The following is an 11,147-nucleotide window of genomic DNA, read 5'->3' on the forward strand; positions in this document are numbered from 1 at the left end:
ATAATATAAATCATAAAAACAAGAAAAACATAAATATTTATTGTATTGTGAACATTTTACAAATAAATTTTTATTGCAGGCGCTATAACTTTTTCGAATATCTGGCGAAAAGCAGATTTGATTGACATATTATGGAAATAGTTTCTTTCAGAAATCAATTTTGACGAGAATCGAATTTTTCATTCTAAAATAAAATTCATTCAAGATGTTCACAATGCAATAAATATTTATGTTTTACTTGTTTTTATGATTTATATCATCCCGCCTCTCAGTCTGTAGAAAGCTACTTATCTTTAACGTTAAAGATAAGTAGCTTTCTACAGACCGAGAGGTATGTTGTTGACGTACATTTTACGGGATGATATAACGATAATATAGCGTACGCTTCATTATAAAATTATATTGCGTGTTTACGTCTTGTATCAATCCCCTGGTACAGTCGAACGACAGGAGAATGCTCGACTATAGTTGATTGGTTCTTACATTCTGATCCGGTTTAAACCCTCGGTGGAAATTAAGCTAATTAGAGAGCAACTTGATCGGATTTATAAATACAAGACGTAAATACGTGAAATTCGACATATGATATATGTTACATGGATTAGTATTATTACGAAAATCTTTGAACGTTGCATTATACGAAGATAATATGCTGGAAAATTTAAATAACGAAGAATAGAAGTTTGCGGAAGCTATTGTTTACGGTACTATAACCATTCAAAGAAGCACAGAGTGGACAGACCTATCTAACTCTGCCTCACTACCTTACACAAAGTAAATTAATACCAACAAACGTCGAAAAATTATACTTTCTACACTTTAATTTGAAATAAAGCACTTAATGTATGAATAAAATTTGTAGTCGATAATGTAAATTGCTACACATGCTCCAAAACTTGACTAATTTCCTGATATCATTCGAAAATGTTTGAGACGTTTAAAAGATTTTTGGAGGGAAAAGTCTTAAAGACGTCTAGTTCAAGACATCTTTTAGATGTCTTTCAGATATACATGTTCTCTGGATCCTTTCGTAGGATACATAGAGGTCAAATATACACTTATTATTTTATTCGGACCCAAGCTGTCGATTGAGTTTATAAGAAATCGATCAGTTCAGCGCTCAGTCTTGCGCTGCGCGTCTACTTAGCGCGGGACATTACTATGTATCTCTTGATAACGCCAACAATTTGCCGAAATGCAGGGGTGCGACCGTGGAAAAATCGCCACTGTTTGAGAAACGATAAAGAGACGCAAACGGCCTGGGAAAACGGGAACCTGGCGTCGCGAAGTTCGGAAAAGTGAATCCTTGGATTTGTCCTGAATAAATAAAGGCAAAACTTGCTGATTTTACGCCCTGTTCGCGCGAGACGCCACGCGTGTTGAAAAGTCACAGAAGTCACCAAGAAGAAAAGAAAAAGGAAACAGACACGCGAGACAGACGGCGAGCAACGAGGCGCGAGTTCCTGTCGGACGCAAAACTTCGACTTGGAAATTAGTTGCGTCGTCTTTTCCAATTACTCCGCGCGGCGGAAAACTAGAATTTTAACGGGTATTACTTTATATTTTTCTCCGTCCAACCTTTGAAATTAAGATTACTCTTTATATCAGTTTACTATTCAATGTTCGATCTGATATTAAATGTTTGTATTTTCAAATATATTTGAAAGCAAGACTGATCTCGCAATTTTGAGAGATTCTTTTCTTCTTAATTTAATGAGCGGAATATACAGCTTCACAACGTCCTTTGCCTGTCATGATTGATGAGGCCAGCTCTCTGTCTCTGAGAAACTTTTCCGCAAAATTTCGTCCTACTTCGAATTATATTTTCCCGCGCTTACACGCAGGATTTCACCGAGCTGTCATTCGCATTTTCGCTTTCGTCGTAAAATGTGTTTTACCCACAGTAGAAAGACTGCGATCGTTGTATATCTTAAAAAAGCTTCGACGCGATCAACCAAGTGTATAAGAAGGAGATTAAGCCTTGCCTCGGTCCTTTCGAACTTCGAGAGCGGACTTTAATGGGAGCCAGAGCAATTTAGAGCTTAAACATTTCACAAAAAGCACGGTAAATTGAGGGGTTTCAAGTTCGCGATGAGTTTTAAACTTCTGTTTTATCCTGCTTTGATACATTTCTATATATTTTTCATTTAACCATCGTAAATCCTCAATGCGGAAATTACTCATGTAGACAATATTCATAAAAATTTGTGCGGAAAACATGAAAAGAAAAAAGAAGAAGAAAGTTTCTCTTTGGAAAACAATAAAGTATAAAATTAAAAAATAAATTGAATTAAATTAATAAACATATTTTAATATTTAAACAAAAAATAATACAACGTAAAAAATTAATATTATAATTTCTTGTAATTTAAAACATGCTATAGCTTTTCATGAAATATACAGCCGTTATTTCATGTATTTCGTGCAATTTCTTTTTAATTTATATTACAACCAAATAAATCGCGTATAAATATTATATACAAATATGTACATCCAGAGTTTCCATTATATTACGGATGTAAATAAATGTATAACTCATTTATAAAACAGGCCTTCTTAATACGCACGACCACAAAGGTTTAAAGTTTCCATATGCATTAACAAAATCCGCCTGATAAAATCATTTATATTGATGGCAAAAATTTTATATCTAATAACTTTTATATTAAATACAGTGTGTAAAACACTTCTATTTTCTGCAGTTTCTTTTCGCTTTGCTTTTTTATAACGTTCCGATTCTTTTCATGCGTGGTATGAAAGGGGCTTTTGAAAGAGAAAACCTATTAAAAAAACAAATTTGTGAGAAGCTAAAAAAATATATATATTTTCGACCATTGCACTGTAATCCTATAACTTCAATGTTTTCTCCGCATATATATTCAGATATCAGATAATCGTATTACGTGCCGCTTGCACGTGCCGATTATGTATTTAAAAAACGTCATTATTTGTAACAAACATTTGATTGGAGTAAAGTATATGTACGCTGTAAAGTATATGTATACATGGTAAATATTTCACATCGGTTTATTAATGTATTCGTTGGGCGTATAGTTATAAAAGAGAAAAGCTGTGTTTAAACGTTGAAATAAAACACGAGAGCATAGGTTTCAAATTTATCATCGATTAAAGTTCCATCCATTACGATCGCGAAATGTTTCGACTGATATTTACCACGCAGTATTGAAAACGCATATTCGATGCATGTGACATGCGTGTTGTCGAAACGCGTTGAGACGCGAAAATCGAATAATCAGAGCGCGCTGCTATTAGCTTAAATTAGATTTCAGTTACCGCAATTTGTGTCGTAAAGAATATTTTGTGAATTAATAGTTTCTACGATGTTACTGTACAAACGTAACTTACAACGCAATTACAGCGAGAGATAATAGATAATTAATTAATAATCGCTTCGTTCGACGCAATTAAACCTGGGATTTCATTTCGTTAATATCATTGTATCGACAGCTATTTAAAAGCTGCTACGCGTCTATGATATATTTCAATGATATTTCACATTTCATCATTACGATGTAGCAAATATAGGGTAGAAAAATGCAATAAGGTTAAATATTCAATGTTTCGATCAAATATTGCGCATAAAAATTATGATTTTTACTCTTTAATACGCGATATTTACGCGAATCCTACTCCATAGGATTTCAATAGAAACGTGAAACAGAATATTAATCCCGAATATCTGCATATCTTTTTACAAATGACAATTTTGATGAAAGCTTTTGGCGTGTATCATTATGTAAAAATAATCTTAAAACGTTTGTAAGAATTAATCGTATCGTTTAAATGAAAAACTTTGCTTTTTATTAAATAAAATAGCTAAAGTTTACGTCGTGGAATCTAAAAGATTACTTATAACTGTCTTTATATTCAGACAAAACTCCAGTTCTCCACGAAGGAAAAGAGTCGTGGGAGTCCGCTGAATGTAACACTATGAAAATTCCGCTTTTACGGAAATAAGGATTTGCACGGAACACATGATAAACTATTTGCATTACTGGTTGACGGTGAAAAATACTCAACGATGCTCTTACGAGGCTCTCGAAACTCTTGGAAACCGTATATGTATCTGCCGCCCTAATTTCATGATTTTCAGCAATTGAATAATCGCGACTCTGGCGAAACGTTTTCAATTTTCTGTCGAGTTATTCGATAATATCTCAATTATATCGCGTATTATAGAAATTGTATTGTGATATCTCGGCTTCCAGCAATTAAATGATTACAACTCACACAAGACATTTTCAATTTTTTCTCTAAAATTATTCGTTGCTTTTCAATGTTTCAATCCCAACAAATTCTACATTTCAGTTTACCGACGTGTATAATATTTATAGCGGAAAATATCAGAACATAAATAAATAATGAAATGTTATTCATTAATACCGTTACAGTGATGTTGTTGTAGAAGTACATTACGGACGCGCGGAAGCAAATGAGCGAAAATTTAGCATGTCTTGCTTTTCTCGCTTTCCGCGTCACATCACAGGTACTTTCATTTCGCGACTTCTCCAGAAAGCAGCGACAAGCAAACACTCAACAATCAAGTCGGGAACTTCGTGTGAGATGAGATAGCTGTTTTAATGTTTTTTTAATACATTATATGTGGATAAACAGAAATTATATTTTTCGTCTAGAAACTCGATATCCTCCTTTTTCGGGAGGACATAAATGGAAATTCAAGTTGAAACTAGATAACATCCGATTAAATTTGTATGAGCTTTTAATCCATTGATGTGCAAATGTTGTAAAGATAATTGTTAATGTTATGTAAGGCATTTCTCCAAAAATATATGAGAGAAAAATGTCCTATTTTTTTATATAGACTGATTTGTTTCGCATACAAAGTGATCTAAAGAGAATGTCCTGTATGAATAAAATCTGTGGTGTTTTAATATTTTATCATACAATATTTTTTAAATAATGAAGAAGTAAGTGAAGAGTCATTTTAACTTTTCATTGCCTCAAGAATTACGAGGTCGAGAAAACTAAATTTTTTTTTTTTTTTTTTTTTTTTTCCAAAAAACATAGACCTCGGATGATCGAATAAAGCACGAGATTATCGTATCTCATTAATTCGATTATATTTTTTCCAGCATCGTTCTAGGAATGACGAACATTGCGGTCGAACGCGATCGTGCATGTAAAACTCACGTTAGCTTTAGATTTAATGAGTACTATAGCGAAAAGCGAATTCAACTTCACCCGTTTCTACATTAATTTGAACGGACAAAGAATCTCGCGTGCTTAGTCGCGATACAGTAAGCACTCTCCCACAAAAGAGCAATTTGGCTGAGAACGTAAGCTGAAAATCGACCTATATATCTACAAGCGATTTTAACCGATATTATACATGTAGTGCACCTTATCTAATAGAAAGTTTTGGCTTGAATACTCCTGTATGTGTTGTCGAAACTTTAATCACATGTTTCGTGGAAAGATCCTTTGTTACTGACTAGCGAAAGATCAGAGCATTTGTCAAAATTTATAATACAAATTATGACAATGAGACCCTCGAAATCAAGTCTGATTTTCCGATGATAACCTCTCCCCTTGTTCATGCGAATTCCTCGTGTATCCTTTTCAAATCTATCATTTGACCATGATAATCATTACGGAAGAAACAGAAGGAACGTAGGAAACAATGACGAGTACGAAGCGGGAGTACGTGCAAGCGTATTTTTTTGCATAATTTTTTTACATGTAATTAGCGGGAAAACTGGATAAATCTTTTCGTTTATCTCCATTTTAGCTTAAGCAAATTAAAATTAAATATGGATCAATTCTTCTCTCTCCTTCCTCGTTAAGTTCTTGTAAAAGAAACTGCAGATTGCGTTATTACTTGAGGAGACTTTAAATTAATTAGCAATAGCAGAAATAATGAAACAAAATGGGCAGCGTAAATATTTTACTCCGCCATGCGCATCAAACTTAGAACAGAGAGAAAGAGAGAGAGAGAGAGAGAGAGAGAGAGAGAAGGGAGGAGGAAGAGGAAAAAGAGGAGGAGAAGAAAGAAGAGAAGCAAGAGGAGGAGGAGGAAGAAGAAAAGGAGGATAAGAAAAGAAAAGCTTATGTTTTTTGTTGCAATATTAAAGTGGAATTAAAAATGGAATTGGCAGGTCCATATAGGGACAGGCATCATCTCCACTTATAAATGTGAAATTTATTTCACTTTTTTGATAAATGAGCGATCATCGTATAGATGTAAGATATTTACATTTCGTGGAGTAAATTTTATGCTATGTATTTATTAATCTATAAATTACCATACATTTCAATAGAATTTACTTTATCGACAAATATTTTTTGCTTTAGTGTTTGATAAAATTTACTTTACTGCGTGATATAATAATAAGTGTATAAAGTCCTGAGAGTTGTTCGCTTACAGTTTTGTGAATAACATGATTTACTTTATATATACTGTAAGATACAATTACTTAAAATTAATTTATTATAATTGTAATTTTTACTTTCTGCTTCTGGTATTTTTAATTTTAGGCAAGTACAGTTTATCATAATTTCAACAAAAACAGCTAAAATATTTTTACTAGTCCTGTAAAATAAAAATTACTTAACCATTTTTGTCTATACGGAATGAATTAATATTATATAATAGTATAATTTCTATATTTCCACATTTTTTCATTTTGGAGACTTTAGGATATTTTTACAAAATCCTGAATAAAAATATTAAAAGAAGGGTAGAACTAAATTCGATCAAATTCAATTTTAGCTTTCCGCATTGCAATACGTACCGATTCTGAAATTTCATAATTAATCGAAAAAAGACTAAAGAGCGAAACTGAGATGACGATGCTAGAGAATATCGCAACAAGATAACGTTTTTTGTATATCGATGCGCTGACCAGGTTTACTGTAATGACATTAGTGCGGCTCTAATAACGCCGATCCGGTGATCTCCCCAACGTGGATTATTATTCTCGGGCCAATTACAGCTCTTGCGTTCGACGGAGATGGAGACACGACCCATTTTCGCTTGGATGCAAAACGTGAGAGATTTTCTTCCGAAACTTACAAGAATTATGTCTCGAAGCAGTATCGCGCGATCGCAGCAAACATTGTAATATTGTCGCGTCTCGCGGAGATATCAAATAAACCAGTATCAAATAAAGTACCTTTATCGCGAGGCTGAATTTTTTCCTCGGATGAAGACGTATTTCAATGAGAAAATCTGCTTTCAATGAGAAAATCTGCTTTCAATGAGAGAAAGCTTACATAATGAGATTAAGGCAGATATCACGCGATAATGAGAGATCTTATAACTTACAATTAGAAATTTGTAACTTTAATTCTCTTTCTCATCTTCTTTTAAATGATGAATCATATATTTTATATTGTTATTAACGTATTTAAAATATTATAATGTAATATACAGAATGATGACTTTTTGAGTCGCTTATGCAACTCTATGATGTTCTAGAAAGATATTGGATTTGTTAGATTCGCATTACATTATGATATTTCTAATTTTTGTACGATATCGTAAACCGAAGTTATTTATTTTTTAATCCAAGTGTGGAGACCGTAAATCGAGTACATTCGTGCATCTCCAGCAAACTATGTAACCATCTCGCTACGAATGCCGTTCGCGCATTTTCCGCCCGAGAGAACGTGAAGTGCATGCCAGCGGTGATTTTTAATCAAAACTCAAGTACTCGTTAGATTACGTGATCATCCATACTCCACCATAATCGTGGAAAGTTCGTTGGAACTGTTGGAAGAAGCGTATATGCAAGACGAAACGTCTTTAAAAAACTGGAAATAAGTTCGTGATATTTTCCAGCAGAACAGAGATAACATCGACAATGAATTACATTCTTAATATCAAGAAATGAGGAATTTACACAAATACGACACGCTTGCCAAATGCTCGTAAAACCTGCTTTGCCGAGAACGATTGTACACGACTTTAGAATACAGTGCTTATTTTCGTCTTAGAATGAAATACTACTCACAATCAGTTTTACTTTTCTACTTCAGAGGTATAAAGTGTAATTTTCAAAATAAATTTTACAAAATTTCCTAGAACTCGTTTCATCAGAAAACCGTAAAATTAAAGCAAACAGAGAGATTATAATAAGAAAGACAGTAATAAATAAGAACAAGTTAATTTTCCTTTCACCATTGACAATATTTTTTTATCCGCTTGAGATGATTGCGAGTAAAAGAATTTAATAGTAAATTTAAAACGAAGAATGTTAATAAAATTTGAAACAATGTGCAATATTGTCAGAGAGTTAAAACCGACATTTCCCATTATTGTTACGTCCAGGCTCCGCACGCATGGCTGAGAGAGTAAACGCAGCAGGAACCGAATTTTGATCGATTTGGTCGCGTTCAAACTCTGGACTGCTGTGAGGAAGAAGCGACGCAAACCGAGAGGCACTTCGCTTCGACCATTTTTTTTTTTAGTCGCTGTGTCCAAGGAGGACATCATCGGCATCTCTTTAATCCCGCCGTTTGCATACGTGCACCAATTTTTAATTTATCTTGAGTTGACATTTACGAGAAGATACTGGAGTCTTTACTTTAGATTGTCATAGGAGAAGAAAATTTTTATTGCTTTTTAAGATGTAACGGTTCAATTTATCTGTCACTCTTAACTGTCTTTATATTCAGACGAACTCCAGATCTCCACAAAAAAAAAAGAGTCACGGGAATCCGCTGGACATAACGTGGGAAAAGAAAATTTGTATTGATTTTTAAGCTGTAACGTTGACACAATTTATCTGTTACATCCTAAAATATTCTAGATAAATATTGTATATTACAATGCAAATTGTCGTATTCAGGTATTGATAAATATTGGATGTTAATACGCGTTGAAAGCAAAATCGGTACTTAGAGCACTCTCGCCATGACTGGGATCAAACGTAAGCCCAGTATCGAATAAAATTTTCAAAATATTATAGTTTGCACAAGGCACAAAAATCGCAGAAAATGCACCACAGCCACAATTGACTATCGTCACAATCACGATGAAATTTGAGGAACGCTCGCATAATAATAGTAAAGAAATTAAATATTAATATATTATATTTAGAAATTTAAACGACAAAATTTAGCGAGTTTTTCTGCATTCTCAACATGCGAATTATTTTAAATTCGAACCAAGGCGACACGCGTACCAAGAGACAAACCAGTTCCAAGATTATACAGTGTGCTGCTGTTAACTGGAACGGCCGTCGCTCTTTCGTGAGTAAAGAGAGGAAAATGTCGAGGAAAATGGGTAAAAGAGAATCTTGTATCAGGTTCAGCGTTATCTAATTTTCTATGAACCTATCTCTTTCGCAGAGATGCACCTGTAAAATTTTTCTCTTTGCCATTTCTCTCCTCGCAGTTCACGTAAAAAGCAGCAGCGGTTCGTCTCTATTTGCAAAATCTCTCTCTATACCCGATCACACATCAAAATTATAGAAATTAAATGGATCTCCTTGATTGGACACCTAAATCAGTGCAGCTGATTGATACGCTTAAATTAGTGTGCAATTAATTAATTGCACAAAGAGACAGGCAATATAGAGTAGTTATCTCCTGCGTAAATGAGAAACATAAAGTAGCTATCTCCGAATAAATGCGCATGTGTATGGACAAATTTGCGTGTTTCTTTCAATCATTTTTTTTTATAAATGCAGCGATTAATAACTGATATTCTTCGTGCAACGTGTACGTTATGCATATTTATCAATTATGTAATTTGTTTTAATTTCTGTGTAGTTCCATACAAAAGAAAATAAAAATTTGTTATTGAACGAAGCCGTATTTATTCCATAAACTTTGATCTCAAGCTAAATTACGTGACAAATATAATTATGTGTCTACTCATATGTAACAGAACGTACACGTTGACAAGTTTATGCTTAATGAGATTAACGTCAAATCGTTAACCGATATATCCGATGTGGAAACAGCGTTCATATCAAATTGGAGGAAAGGAGAATCGCTAGTTTCCGCACTAGCAATCTTTTAACGATATCGATTTTAATTTACGTTTACATATTTATGTACCGTAATTAGAGATTTATATATTTGATATATTTAATTTAAATAATATGTAATTTATTCCATATAATCTATAATGCGAAACCATCTTTCGATTTGTGTATCGAAATGCTAAGGGCTAAAATCAGGATTATGGTCAAGGTGCAAGGTAGCATAAAAAATAACTAACCTTGATCCTCCGTGGCAATTAGACCGCTTATCACTACTCTCCTCATCCTCATCGTCCTCATCGTCCCTCGAGGTAACCAGCGACTGGGGAACCGAAGAGGGAGCGCTACTGCCGGAATCAGGTCCGGGACCCATCCTCGAACCAGAGGCACCACCGGAAGACTGCACCAGACCACCCTCTACCTGCCCTTCCTCCTTTTCCATCCGATCCACCTGCAATTTCATAATGAATTTCACACGGAGAGATTTCTTTTAAAATTTTTACTCTGAAAATATAATAGTGGTACAATATAATATTTTTTAGGATGAATTTTAAAAGACAATTCTGTCCATACATCATCTAAATTTTAATAAAAATACCGTTTCTTATATAAATCGATGCTAATTGCGGATAGACAGTCGACTTAATTTCTTTTTCATTATTTAAATAAGTTATTTCAATTCGTACATTGTGTAAACTTAATTGAAGGTTTTAATTTAATATCAAATACTATAATATAAAATTGTATTTAAATAATTGATTAGAAAATTGAGGAAAGATATTATAAACTTTCGAATTTGGCCCACGTAAACCGCCGATAGCGTGACATGTTGAAAACGCGATTTAAAAAAACAACGGTTTTTTTACAATCGCCCACAGATATCGAATATCATTGGCTAAATAATGCAAAAGGTCATAAATATCACAAATACCAGCATTCCATGACATACGATATTTGATAATAAAACCAAAAACATTATCATTTAAATTTCCAAGAATTTTCCGGCATCGTTTTGCAATGCAAAAATAGCTAGATCAGGAAGCTACGTATCGTTAATAATACTGCAAAGCTCTGTTTCGATATGTAAAACGCTTTCCTACATTTTTGTTTGAAATATTTCGTGTTTCGTATTTCGTGTTTCGTATTTCCTATTTCGTATTTCGTATATGTCGCTTA

General features: G+C 33.6%; 1 protein-coding gene across 3 annotated transcripts in view; it reads right to left on the reverse strand.

Annotated features, from left to right (window-relative positions):
• LOC108751627 (cyclic nucleotide-gated olfactory channel-like) overlaps positions 1-10,401 on the reverse strand; it is a 41,713-nt gene extending 31,312 nt beyond the window's left edge. For all 3 annotated transcript variants that reach the window (XM_018491908.1, XM_018491907.1, XM_018491910.1), the window contains exon 1: positions 10,211-10,401. In XM_018491908.1, coding sequence (XP_018347410.1) covers positions 10,211-10,344 — 134 coding nt within the window. In that variant the 5' untranslated portion in view covers positions 10,345-10,401. The remainder of the gene's footprint in view (positions 1-10,210) is intronic.
• Between the last annotated feature and the right edge of the window lie 746 nt (positions 10,402-11,147).

This window comes from Trachymyrmex septentrionalis, unplaced genomic scaffold (genome assembly GCF_001594115.1).
Source record: "Trachymyrmex septentrionalis isolate Tsep2-gDNA-1 unplaced genomic scaffold, Tsep1.0 scaffold50, whole genome shotgun sequence".
Classification (NCBI taxonomy): domain Eukaryota; kingdom Metazoa; phylum Arthropoda; class Insecta; order Hymenoptera; family Formicidae; genus Trachymyrmex; species Trachymyrmex septentrionalis.